This window comes from Pteropus medius, unplaced genomic scaffold (assembly GCF_902729225.1).
Source record: "Pteropus medius unplaced genomic scaffold, Ma_sr-lr_union100, whole genome shotgun sequence".
In the NCBI taxonomy this organism is placed as follows: domain Eukaryota; kingdom Metazoa; phylum Chordata; class Mammalia; order Chiroptera; family Pteropodidae; genus Pteropus; species Pteropus medius.
Window position 1 is genome coordinate 1,343,467 of NW_024350925.1, and position 13,984 is coordinate 1,357,450.

Consider the following 13,984-nt stretch of genomic DNA (forward strand, 5'->3'; position numbering starts at 1 on the left):
ACTCATGGTTATTGTCATTGATCAGAACCTACCCCTCTTCAAGTTTTTGTATGGCAATGCTTCACAGTGATGGAAAAATACTATCTAGAACAAAAAAAAAATAACCTCTATTTCTTGGAAAAAGAGAGACAGTGACTTAGCTGTGATTAAAAGGTCCTGTTTGCATTAAGAATGTATTCGCTCTGAATTTTCAGGTTTGGTCTCAAGGAGAAAAAGGACAAAGTATCTCCGTGCGGCCACAGCTATGGCTCTTTACTGGTGTCCCCTCCCTGTCCCCACGCTTCTAGGCGAGACCACATGGAGAGAGGGGTTAACTCCTCAGCCTCGCCACTAACCTTTTGTTTACCCTGGAGAGGCCAAAAGACATTCGACCTAAAAAAGCTGCGTTTTATATCTGTTAACGTAGAGGGTGGAGCTACGTATTTAAATTGCTCCCTCCCTGAAATCCCACGAAAATGACCCAAAGGGAGGGTATAAATCAACGAGGATGAAGAGAGACGCCAAAACATATAAAGAAGCTTTTGGAAAAGGAAAATAGTTGGGTGAGTGGCAGCTGTCTTAGCGGAGGGGAAATGGCTGAAATCTGACCCCCGGAGGACACGTGGCAAGAAGAAAGAAGCCGATGCACAGCGTGGACCGGCAGAGAGGATCAGAGCGTCCATCCCTCACTGCAGACCCGCCGGGCTGGACGCAGACGTCAGGCGCAGGGAGGCCGGGATGCAGTGTCGTCCCGCTGGCAGGATTAAAGAACAGCCTGCCCGTGGCTGGAGAGCCTGCGACGCCCTCACTCTCTCTGGGTCAGCAGCACTGCCCACATGGGTCCAGGCAGGAGAATGAGGGGTTCCCGTCCCGAAAACTGAGCATCCCGAGAGACACCCACGCGTGCAGGACTTCCCGATGGCTTTTAGTGCCTCGCCGTTAAGTATAAATGGGCAGCCAGGGACCAGCACACATGGGAGGCACGGTTCTTACCTGAAAGACCAAAACAAACGCTAAAGGAAGGAATTCGGTGTAAACGGATGTGAGAGAGGAAGGAAAAAAAAACACCTCAATTAAATTTAATTTCTAGCCTTAAGAGATGAGCACGGTAGCCACTGTATCTTCAAAACAAGAACAGAAGTCTGGTAAAGAAATGATACAAGGACACTTTCCACGGAAGGAGAATACGAATTTCTAGATTGAAAGGACAGACTAAGCACTGAGCATCGTAAGTGAGAAAAGACCCCATAACACTTGGGGACCAAAAAAAAAAAAAAAGAAAAAAGAAACGATCCTGAAAGTTTCCAAAGGAAAAAAATATACGGGTTAAATAAGAATCTGGAAGTATAACGGACTTCTCAACAGCAACGTTGGAAATAGAAGACAATGGAGCAAAGGCGTCAACATTCTGGAAAAAATTTCCATTGTAGAACTCTAAAGCCAGCCAAACTCACGAGTGTTAACAACAAGAACAACAATCGTTTAAAACATTTTTCTTTCATGTCCACTTTCTCCGAGAGCTATTAGGGTTCCACTCCAGCAACACACGGCTATGATCCCAAGAACGAGGAGGAAAACGAAATTTGTTTCAACACCGACATGAGAAGTGATGGTTCCAGGCTGATGGCTGGGCCGTGGGCCTGGAGAAAGCGGCCAGGACAGAAGATCCCAGGAAGGCTGTCTTCAGGAAAAAAGTAGACTGAGAAATTACCTGGTCAGCTTGATCCTATCGAGAGGAGTTTTATAATTCTGTCAAGAAGTTTGGAGATAAATCACAAGGTACGTAGAAGACTAACTAAATGAAAAACGAATGAGATTATTAACTCCAGGAAATACAAAAAGCTGCACAAGAAAGGAAATGGAATCGTATTATACTACATAATCACCAAAATGTAAACACTAAATATTCATTTAAACGAACACCGTGATAGAATCGTTTTGATAGAGGTGAGGCAGTGTGCAGGGGTGGCTGTATGAGAGCTGTATTCCCATCTTTCATAACGGCAAGTCAATGGATAATGCTTAAACTTTTAAATTAACATGTTATAGTACCAACTCTTTCTGGAAATAGGGAGGTAAATATCAGAAGAAACAGCTGAAGGAATTAAAGTAGAAGCCTAGGGAACAGGGGAGAAGGTAGGTGGGCAGGAGATGGCTTTTATTTTTCTGAGTATTGTACTATTTGACCTGTGAAAACGATATACGTGCATTTGTTTGACATAAATAAAGATTAAGTTTTTAAAAAGTTAAATCGACTGTGATAATAAAAAGGAATGAAAACCTCTATTGGAGCCAGCTAACGAATCTGCTGACCCGCATGGGTTTCTGCAGAATCTGGAGAAAGCTGGCAATAGCCAAGCCATGTTACGAGCCTTACGGACATTGAAGTCACTAAGGTCCCTGAAAATGGCTATAAGGCAAACAAAAACGAAATCCAACAAAACTCTATTGGCAACTCGGTTATTATTTTGGAAGCAACCTCTTCCCTGGGGGTAAAAAGTGGCAGAAATCATCGGGTACAAATGCTTGTTTTTTTTTTTTTTCCCTGAAAGTTCTACGGGAGCGGGTGGTAGAAATGCACGACTACTACAGGGATTTCCTGACACCAGCGTAGAACATTCTGGGGGCAGCAGGGTACAGCTGGATGGGAGAACACAGGGCTGCAAGGAATAGCGAGGTCTGGAGCAACGGTAACCTTGTGGAAAATCGAGAGCCCGACTCGTCTTTAAGTAAAAATCAATCATATTAATTAGCAAGAGCCGCTGAGAACCACCGCGAAGAAAAAGTTGAACCCTTCGCCAAGTCACGTGACGTGCACTCCAGGTCTCTTCATAACTGACACGCAGACCATCTACTAAGAGATGTATCTTCCTCAGAATCCCAGCACAGTCATTAAAATAAAATTTCTCCAAGTGGGGGCCATTTTTAATTATAACATTGTCAAACTATGTATTAAAACCTATTGCAGAAGGTGAGGTATCAGAGCGAATGAAACAAAACTACAGGTTCCCTGTCCCGAATGTATTGTTTTTTTTTTTAACCAACAGTGTAAAGTCCACTTGTACTACACACATTATGTTGTCTCGTCATCATCAAAAACGGTGTGCGTGTTTTCTTCCCACAGGGAAGGAGATGGAAGACGTTAGCGAACGCAGCCCGAGACTTTACCTGGTACTGGAACTGAATGGGCTGCAGTTGGCTGTCATTCTGCGTCATCTTCCTGGCTAGGGCCTCTTTCAACGCAAGGGCTTTATTCAGCTCGACCAGCTCCTTAGACATCTGAGCCTGACGCAGGGCGTGCTGGGTGGTGAAGGTGTCAGAAGACCTGCTGCTCTCCGGACTGCTGTCCACCAGCTGGAAAAGGTCAGGCTCATGATTTGTAGGACAAAGGAGCCACTTCAAGTCCCGCGGCCTCCCCTCTCCTCGCAGTCCCGCTGTCCTTCTCAAACCGTGGCCCCTCAGACATGTGCTGCACACATCTGACGTAAACTGGCCCAGCCCGCTACGCTGCTCTCACGAGCATCCGGGTTCTTCCACCCTATAACTGACTCTCTTAGAGCGAACTGAGTTTCTTGCTCTTTTCTTTATTGACCCGGCCGACATTTCTCACTTTTACTCATTCTCAGCGGCCCTTAGAGGAGAAACGGCTCTGGAAAGGACACGTTAGGAACGGAGGGGATGGAGAAGAGGCCTCGTTTCTTCTCACGGAGCTGATCTCCGGCACCTGATTTCTCTCTCATTTTTCTTGCAGAATAGGAAAAGTACCGATATATAGTTGCTTTAGGGAGAAAACGCAGTCTCAGGCAAACCACTGTCTGTCCTTCCCTTTCGACTTTCCTCGATAACCTTTAGCCAACGTCTAATACACTTGCTCTATTCTTGCACCTTGAACGCTCGAAATATTTTCCTTGGTTCTTTTAGTCCCTAACCGTCCCATCTATAGAAATGGATGCTGAGATAAGAATCTCCGTTTCTTCTCTAATGGTTTTTTTGATGTTGCCATAATTTCCCAATTTGTTCCCTCCCTCATTTTAACTTGCTAGAGAGCTGAGGCAGAATACTAGCAGCTAACAAAGAACCAGTGAGCCAGACTGCAAATATAGAGTGTGACATCCCCGAGAAGCCCCGCCACCCATCGCCGGCTTCCTATTGGAGATACAGCCCGTCTGAGTCAGGGATGTCACAAAGCTGAGATTTATACTTGAGATTTCTGGGTTTCCAAGGCATTCTGTGGGAGATGGTAGCAATCAGGGATTCTCTTCCTCAGCTGAGTGGCAAATGACAGGAAATGGCACAGTGGAACTTCCGGTTCTACGCAAAGGGGCCGATTACTTACAGCTTCCGGTTCCGCTGCGGTATCAACAGCTGCAGCCATGCAAGCCGCACTTTCCTCCTGCAATGACACGTGTTACAGTTTAGGAAAAGATTCGGAAGCGCTTACTAGCGGATCTTATCCTGGTCGTTAAATTTTTTTTTCAAGTGTATATGGAGACCATTTAAGCTACTGGACCCGTTCTGTAGTCATAGAGACTCCAACAGCCACCTTTCCACGTCCCAGCTCTCAAGAGTATCGTTTTTATACAGGTTGATTGTGCAGTCTTTGTAAAAGAAAAAAATAGGGTCATGTGGCCACTGACATATCTACCGCACCACTGCTGCTTGGCCAGAGGTCACTGGGCCAGAGTGAATCACTTAAGCATTCCAACAGGCCAAAGTCTAACACACTTTACAGACACATCAGATAAAGGCGAAGCAGCAGAAAAGTGAATAGAACTATGTTTGATTTCTATTTTACAGTCAGTCAAGGTAGCAAGAGCCTACCTCATAAGGAAATAAATACCACAGGGGATACCCCAGGAAAATGTGCTCACGAGGTCAGACAAATATGCTGCAGCCTCTGTCCCTCTCCTACAGAGGAACTGGTCCTACGCTGCCACCCCAGGCAGTGGTGAAGCGAAGGGACAGGCTAGGCGCGGACTCCTTCCCAGAGAAGGGCACTGGAACGAGCACTAGAAGGGAAACCTCAAACCAGTTATTAAGGCCGATCTGTTTATAGGCTGTCATGTGAGCAGGCTCTGTGCTCCCCACTGAAATTCAGGCTAGATTTGGCATTGAAACATGGATTACCACTTCTGTTTAAGTGATTCTACAAAGCCCTGGGAAGAAAGGATTATTTCCAGAAAGTCACATGTTTCAAGGAGGTCATAGGTCATAGAAGGAGCTATTGGCTCGATAGCAAGGGAGGAATTTAGGGTGAGCACATGGAGTCTCTGCACCAGCCCAGTGAAACATTAGATACTTGTTGAAACTTAAATCTCAGTACCTTTAAGGTGAGGAGCGAAGAGGCCTTTAGTAAGTGCTGGATGTAAAGGATTTCCCTTATTCCGCCCAGAAATTCTCAGCTAGTGAGAGTCAAAGAGAATTCAAAGGAAGCCCAGCGTTCCACACCCTTTCTCACCATGATTTACGGCACTGCCGATTCTTAAGGGCGGGGCATAGTCAACCCTTCTTAGAAAAAACCAGAGACTTCATTACATGATAAGTTAATAGTTACCCTTTCCTCTCTCTCGTGTTGTAAGTTTTAGAAAAAGGACTAGTTATAGCCCTATCCTAGATTGGTGGGGCCTGTAACACTGGCTTTTGGAGATTTTTTCTAGTACCTTCCTGAGGGTCAGGATCAAAGTAGCCAGGTTAATACTTAAAGGAGACATGTCGTTACTGTGGATTTACCTTTTGGCTTAATGGCTTAAGCTTTGGTGTCATGTTGTACGTAAACATGGCACGATTCTGCCTTCCTAACCCTAATGTAAATATACAACGATAAGATTTCTTTCAATCCAACAGCCTCTTTCGCCCTCATTCCAAGGGCACAACTGGGAACCTTTCGTAAGGTGAAAACACATGGCTTGCGAAGGTGATGAGCGGGGAAATGAGGCTAGGGTCCTAAGCTGAGCTACATTAACCAGCCACACCCTCACAAATGGAATCTGCTTGGAGGCTGCAGGCAATACCATGACTGGGCGTGCAAAATGCTTTTTTATGGAACCGGTCTTGGAGGAGGGGACAGAATCGCTCGAGAAATGACTTTGTGGGAACTGAAAGGACAGCATGAATTTCCTCACAGGTAAATGCAACAAGGAGGTTTGCTTGAATTACATTTTAAAGGAATAAATGGTACAGTTTAGCGCTTAAAGCCCCAGGAGGAAGATCTGGGAACAATGGTTGCCTTCATAACTAAAAAGGGGGTGTTCACCTGTCATTTAAAATAAAAACAGTTTTAATCTAGAATGAAGGGCACAGCACTTGCGTTGGAAACATTTGGCTTTCTTGATGAAAGCCACGGGATACGCTGTTGTATATTTCCAAAGAAACGCATAGCTGGGAGGGTCTCCCGACAATGCATGTGAACAACTCTGATTCAGGGGTGCGGCAGGAGCCGTGGTAAAAGGCTCTGTTCTAACTGTGACAGTGAATAGAAGCCAGGGGCTTTATCAGCTTGCGGCAACCTTTCGCACCCTCCCGCTGCACGTGCCAAGTGATTTTTAGTGGCGGACACAGCGATTCCAGAGAGTTGCTCCGAGCCAGCCACCAGCGGCAACTTCCCGTGCGGTGCACCTGGCAGCAGCCACGTTGCTAGATGCTCACCGAGGGTCTGCCTTCTCTTATTTTATGAACTTGGTGCGGCGGGTTTCCTTTTTCACCTGGACCCCTGCTCTAGGCCGTCCTTTCCTCTTTGTGCGGTAAACTCATCCATGTTTTAGGCCCCGTGTTTTTCCACGCTGCCTCCCTAAATTCTCTAGGCAGTTCCTCGCCCCTTCCTTTGTGCTCCCAACGCCCTTTGCTCACGTCGCTGAGGTATGAGGAACAGAGCAGGCGTGAGAGGGGGTTACTAGTTTTTCTGGCCTCCTTTCCCTTCCCCCTCCTTCTCCACCGAGGTCTCCCACCAGCTGTGAACCATGAGCAACTGACTAACTACAAGGCTTGCGAGAGGAGCTCTTGAAAATAACTGGACAGCTACCCGGATGGGACTGCTCTGCTGTTCTTCAGCTCGAGCCATGAAAACCGTAACGGCCTCCAGCCAAAAGTATCACATCCATCAACACTGAAAACTGCTACCTGAGCCAAAGTGCAGGTAACTCTCGGCGTCGAAGCAGGACCAGAGTATGACAGGTGCTCCCTGAGTGCATCGGCTGAGCGATGCCTGTAATCTCTATCTGAGTCACTTAGATTTTTTCTTTTGATATAAAGCCAGTGCCTAGCAAGGGTACACGGCTAGGGGGGTGGCAGAGTTGGCTTCAAACCAGGGTCTGTGTGGCTCTGGAGCCCAGGCTCTCTATTCCTGTGGCCTGTTTGTTGGATAAATGAACTGTCGGTGTGAACTGCTTGCGATAGTTTTGTGCAGTACTACTTAAACTAAAGCATTGCTGTCTAGTCTTTTGGGAGTTTACTCATTTAATTTCCAGGAACTGGCCATCCTGACCCTTGCCCCCTCCCCATAATACTATATAATATTTTGTTCATTGACTCTTTAGAGTCAAATGCTCGATAATGGATGGTTTTATAATGTCCTTCTGACAACCCTAAAAAAAAAAAAACACTGGGCAAGACCTGGGGTGGAGACTCGCTGTTCTGGTGACATTAAAACCTCTGACCGAGAGCTGGGAATCGCCAGCAGGCATTTGCATACACATTATTGACTCGGAATAATAAGCAAGAGGGTGTAACCCCTTAATGAACCAAGACCCCTTAATAGAATATGATTTCAATGAAAAAAGCATACATGCCTAAGGACTAAGATGGAGAAGAAACACCAAAAAGAAGAAGAGCTTCTCTGGGTGGTGAAATTATAAGATTTTTTTCTTCTGGAGGCAAAAAGACAAATACCACCACCCCCCTCCCCTTTCCCCAAAACAACCCACCCGCACCTACTATAATAGTTCTAAAAATAAATAAAAAGGGGGAACTTAGAGCAGAATGATCATTCGAACGAATTTATTACTGGTTATAAAAGGGAGCTACGGTATGTTGCGGTTGTTCTAAGCTATTCGTCAGAAGCTAGCTTATTTAGAATCGGGGCCTCTTATCGAGTTAGCCTCCACTGAAAGGACAGCGAATCAATGACCACGGCTCATGCCACCCAGGAAGTTTTGCACTGCTATGTTGCTGCTTCCGGTATTTGATTAGAATGCTGAAATATTAATGTGCCATTGCTTATGTAACCTACGAGTGTTTGATGATTTTGCCAATTTTGAGATGCATGATCTCTGCTCTCAGCTCACGATTCATTTGTTTTGGCGAAAGGCAAAGAGTGAGACGTGTTTCTATGCACCGGGAGAAACCGATGAAAGCGATGTGCCTATTCCCCACGGTCCCTACTTGGCTTACCGATATCTGGGTAATCACTTGCTGCAGGTTACGAATTATTTCTACATTTTCTTTTAATTCCTCATCCTCCAAAGTCTCCACTAGCTTTCGAAGATCCACTTTGCAGCTGAAAATTCAAGCGAAGGATCGCAAGGGTTAATCACGGCGCAAAGGCCGGAGGACCTACGGGCAGGGACTGGGGCGGCACGGGTCGGTGACGGGCATGGGGAAGGAGACTCACGCCGCATGCTGCCTGAGCTCTTCGAGCTTGGCGTTCAGTTTTTCGTTCGCTTGTTCTGTCTGCAACAAAGACCCAGGAGATAATCAGTGGCAGTGCCTGACAGCCTCGCCTAATTACGCCCTCCCTCCTGTCTCCATGGATTAAAACCTAGGTACACAGGCTGCCTCCTTTGCTGTAATAGAGGATTTAGTGGGCTTTCGTTACTTAGTGAGAAATATGTTTTTTTTTTAAACAGCCATGGAAATCAGCCCTTCAGTCAACATGAGCTACTAAAAATAGCACCCAAGCAGCTGGGTCTCAGGCTTGCCGTGAAGCTCGACCGTGGGGTGGGGCGTGAGGCCTCAGTTCCATACAGAACATTGCGACTGGGGGGGAAAAAGCAATACTTCCCGGCATGCCAGCCCCTGCTGTTTGCAAAAAAAAAAAACCCACTTACTTTAAACTGCCTCCTACACGATACTGGTGCCCGGCTCCAGCATCGGGGCATTTCACACATGAAAGGGCCCCACACTGAATATGCGCTGAGTTGTTTTCAAGTTACACTATCTGATATGGTGGGCTAGTTTTAGCAAAAGAAAGTAAAGAAAGGGGTGGTGGACACAAGAACGATGGCAGAGAAGAAGGAGCGGAGGCAGCTACGTTTTAGAGGGGTGACTGATGGCTTCCATTTGATTTCGCTCAGTATCTGTAACATGCTAGATGCTGCAATAGATTTGGGAAGGACAGTTTACAGAGGCCAAAAAACGTGTGCTTATTATGAAGTTCTGGTAGGACATCAAACAGGAAGCCGACTGGGCGGCCATTGTCACGACCTTAGAAAGGTCAGGTGGGTACGTGGCTGGAATAGCAAGCACTGTTGGCTACATCCGTCACGCTCTCATACACCTGAGACACAGCTTCGAGTTACTCCACAGGCATGAAATGCAGCACAGTGGCAGAAAACGGCAATACACATCCCGTGGACCCCATCTGCACCCTTGAGCTAGTCATGGGCAATACAGTGGGGGTGGGACCGCGCCCCCTTTAAAGGAGTCTTTAAGCAGCTTCGCCTGCCCTTCCTCGACGAGAGGGCACAACGAGGCATGAACGCGGAGGAATTACAGATGTCCAATTACGTTTCGGTGGAAGCTCATTTTCGCTTCTGGCAATAGTTCTATTGTCGCGGACCGAGCTGGATTTAGACTAGCAGAGAAACGTCAGCGACAGCCGGCGTGCGCTGACCCGGATGTTACTACCACACAGGCAGGAGGGTCCAGAACCGGTGTGATCGGTTACATAGTGATCCACTATTTGGAAATTAACCACAGGTGAAAGGATTCCAATTTCAGCTCTAATGTCACCACGGCAGTTTTTAGGATGGGATATGAAATGTGACAGTGTTAGGGGAAGAGACAGAGAAGAACAAAGAGAGATAGAGGGACAGTTACTTGGTATTATGGGTAAAGATCAGGCAGGAATTAAGGTGACAGGGGGACCTGGTTTTCTCCTCTCTGGTGTCGGTTCTTTGTGGTGGGTATATACATGTTCACTGTCCAATTCTTTAAGTTTCTGTATGTTTAAATATGAGCCCACAGGTCTTCCTCCGAGGGGCTCCATGGGCCATGTGGTCATACTCATCCACTTCTCACCACATAACCTGTGTCTTGTAACGAGAAGCAAGGTAAGTGTTTCAGACACTGAAGCTACTAAACATCCTGGCGCCTCACCAGAATGATCCTCTCCAGCATCTGGGCCGTCTGGCCGGCTGCTTCGCTCAGACCACCGCTGAGTTTTTCATTCTCCTCCAGCAGGGCCCGATTCCTCTCCATCAAAGACTGGAGATTCTCTGACGGTTCCACGCTGAAACGAAGAAAGGGAAGGATTAGAAAAAAACTCCCTGATTGATAACGCCTCTAGCAAAGGTGGATAGAAATATATCCCATAGGCCTCTTGGGGCGTGGTTTAAAATCACCCCCTAAGTCTGGAAAAAGTACGTCAGGGCCACATATGGTCGCCATAGGAACGGCTGACCTCAGTTTAGGATCTTTCTGTCTGTGGCGTGTAGGTAAGAAGTGACAGCTGACTGCAGCTGAGGCACGTGTTCCCTTCCTCCCCTTCCCACTCTCGATCCCTGATTAAAGATTACGGATGTAGGGAGAGAAAAGGTTCAGAGGGGGTGGCGGCGACACTGCTCAGGGTCTAAATTTAATCTCATCAACAGAAGTCGACCTAGTTAATGTAAAGTTTGGGGAAATAGAATTTAAAGAAGTCACACAGTTGAAACGATGACCAGTGGCCACTAAGAGCATATCTCACAATTCTCTATAAATCAGGGCTCCCTTCTAAGTGCTTGCCTCGCTTCGAACTGATGACCCAGAGCCTCCTGTCCATCTGTCCATCAATTTTAAATTGCTTAGAGTGGGCGGTGGCAACGATGCTGTCGATTTCAAATACGAGCGGAAGGGACAGGAATAGCTTGAAGGATACATGTAGATAAGAACCTTTGGAATTTATGCAGATGACTTGATATCAGTCCCAGACTAATAAAGCGGACCAATCAGAAGTACGGTTTTGGTCCTGTGTTGTTGTTTTTGTAATCCGCTGGGATCAATTGTCCAAAAGACCTCAAAATAGGACTGGTGAAAAAAAAAAGATCAAAAGAAATATGAAGATTTGGTCTGAAGGAGACGGAGGGAAAATGAATAGTTGTCAAGGCAATAGTAAAGAGAAAAAAGATAGGAAACAGCTGTTCTCAGTCTCCATGAAGGATGGAAAGGAATTTCAGGGGCAGATGTCCTCTCACCCGGCTTCAAACCCCCATGAATTCTCACGGAAGATCTTAGCACGCTCTTTATCAGAAAGTTCATAGTGAGGCACCCCAGAAGGTCTCATGTTGCACTGCTGAGAATTTACGAAGACTCTCGCGAAGGAATGTTCAATTAAAATGTGGATCACAAAAATAAACTACCAGTAAATTTCGTGTTAGAGTGCTGATATTTCCTTGTTTCCTTACTGTTATTAAACTGAAAACTTGCATGCATCGTTCATGAAAGTTGACAAGCTCCAAAGTAATGATGCTTTTTCAAATTCAAGTATAGTTGACATACAATATTATATCAGTTTCAGGTGTATAACGTAGTGATTCGATGTTTATATAGCTTACAAAGCGATCGCCACGATAAGTCTAGTAACCATGTGCCACCACACAAGTTTGTGATATTACTGGCTGTATTCCCTGTACTGTACATTACATCCCTGTGACTTATTTATTTTATAAGTGGAAGTTTGTACTTAATACCCTTCACCCTTTTTTGCCCATCCCTTCACCCCCAAAGTCATACTTTGAACTCAATAGTTTCCCCCCCGCTAAAATTTCCAAGGTTTCCCCCCAAATGGGAAAAAATACAATGGCAAATCAATGTTCGCTCTTTCCCATGCTATGTAATTGCCAATGCTCGGAAGCGAGTGAGCTGAGCAGGTGCAAACTGACAAACGCTTCAGAGCATCACACAAAAGCTTTAATGATATGCATTCGGAAAGAAAAGAATATATCCCAATCTGACAAAAAAAAAAAAAAAAGAAAAGAAAATCATGTACATAAACTGTACATTTTGTAAAAAGCCTCATGAAATGTCTCTAAAAAATAAATATACATTTGTGAGGGAAAAAATGTAGCATCTTTATTTCTCTGTAAAACGTTGACCAATTGAGTTCAATTGTTCGATTCATCAACTCTTTCTTCGAATCCATTACTGGTGCAGCTGAAACTATATCCTATGGAACATTCTAGGTAGCTGCAAGTATGGAACGGTTTTCATTAGTCTCGTCTTTCACGAAACAGGTCTGTGCTAAATTGAAAGGAAAAGAAGCTGGCCAATTGCTTCTAACTGGGTATTCTAGAATAGGTCTTTAAGAGACCTTTTCCCTCGATTTCTTTATCCAGCATTCTTAAAATATTATCAGGACACCAAGATTAAGTAACCCAAAGCGGAATATTTACAAAGAGAAGGGTGATCGTCTTTGGGTGACGAAATTATGGCGATTCTAAGATTTTTTAAAATGCTTTTCTAAATGTCTTACAAGAAGCATTGTATCACTTTTATAATAAAAAAATGATTAAGAGTTATTGCAAATAAGAGTTACTGCAAATAAAGAAAATAGACTCACGCCATACATGAGAATAAACTCCAAATGAAAAATAAAATGTAAAAAACAAAATGTAAGGACTGGAAGAAAACATGGGCAAATTCCTCTGCAGCCTCGGTGTAGGGAAAGGCTTTCCGCCCAGGAATCAAAGTCCAGAGCATGAGGGGAATGTAAATAGTGTCGCCACTTTGGAAAACACTTGGGCGGTTTCTTAAAAAATTAAACATGCAACGAGCCATTCCAATTCTAGGTGTCTACCCAATAAAAAAACATACGTCCATGCGAAAACTTGCAGGTGAGTATTCACAGCAGCATGATACATAAGAGCCAAAAAGTTGAAACAACCCCCAAATCCGTCAGCTGGTGAATGGGTAGACAAACGTGGTCTAGCCAGACAATGAAACACGATTCAGCAATAAAAAGGAACAGAGCACCGACACATGCTACGACATGGATGAATTACAAAAACATTATAGGTGAAAGAGGCCAGACGCAGAGGTCACGTACTATGTGATTCCACGTACATGATTCGTCCCCTGTGGGTGTATCTGGAGAGACAGAGAGCAGATTAGTGGTTGCCTGGGGCTGGGAGTGGGAATAGGAAAATGGGTGCGAGGGATCTTTCTGGGGTGACGAAAAGGTTCTAAAATCGGATTGTGGTGACAGTTGTACAATCCTGTAAATTTACTAAAAAACACTGAATTGCACACTTAAAATGAGTGAATTTTAAGGTATGTAAATGGTATCTCAATAAATTTGCTCAAAAGTCGAGGCAATAAAGAGATGATGGGTAATCTTTCTAGTACATAAAGAATAAAATTTTTGGCATGACAAAGAAACATCGTAAATACAGTAAAAGAGAACAGACTAGGAGAAAATATTTGTAACACCACAGACAAACGACTGTATCACTAATATATAAAGAACTGTTAAAAATAAGGGCCCAAATTAGGGTGGCTATTATTAAAAGAAAACAAAACCAGAAAGTAAGTGCTGGCGAGGATGTGGAGAAACGGGAACCCTTGTGCACTGCTGTTGGGAATGAATGCAAAATGGTGCGGCCGCTTTGGCAAACAGCGTGGCGGCTTAATTTAAAATTCGTAAATAGAATTGCTTTACGATCCAGCTATTCCACTTCGGGGTACATATCCAGAGGAAATGAAGGCACGGTCTTAAAGAGATGGCTGCACACCCGTGTTCATCGCAGCATTATTCACAATTGCCAAAAGGTGGAAGCGACCTAAGTGTGTACTGACAAATGAATAGATACACGAC

General features: G+C 45.0%; 1 protein-coding gene and 1 non-coding gene across 2 annotated transcripts in view; one reads left to right on the forward strand and one right to left on the reverse strand.

Moving 5' to 3' along the window:
* KIF4A (kinesin family member 4A) overlaps positions 1 to 13,984 on the reverse strand; it is a 69,469-nt gene that overhangs the window by 31,874 nt on the left and 23,611 nt on the right. The window contains exons 7-11 of the mRNA XM_039841729.1: positions 10,291 to 10,423; positions 8,585 to 8,643; positions 8,365 to 8,470; positions 4,316 to 4,372; positions 3,148 to 3,333 (exon numbers count right to left, since the gene is read on the reverse strand). Of these exons, the coding sequence (XP_039697663.1) occupies positions 3,148 to 3,333; positions 4,316 to 4,372; positions 8,365 to 8,470; positions 8,585 to 8,643; positions 10,291 to 10,423 (541 nt within the window). The remainder of the gene's footprint in view (positions 1 to 3,147; positions 3,334 to 4,315; positions 4,373 to 8,364; positions 8,471 to 8,584; positions 8,644 to 10,290; positions 10,424 to 13,984) is intronic.
* LOC120585429 (small nucleolar RNA SNORA33) lies at positions 2,269 to 2,397 on the forward strand. Its single transcript, XR_005648323.1, has one exon. It is a non-coding gene; the product is annotated as a small nucleolar RNA SNORA33 (small nucleolar RNA).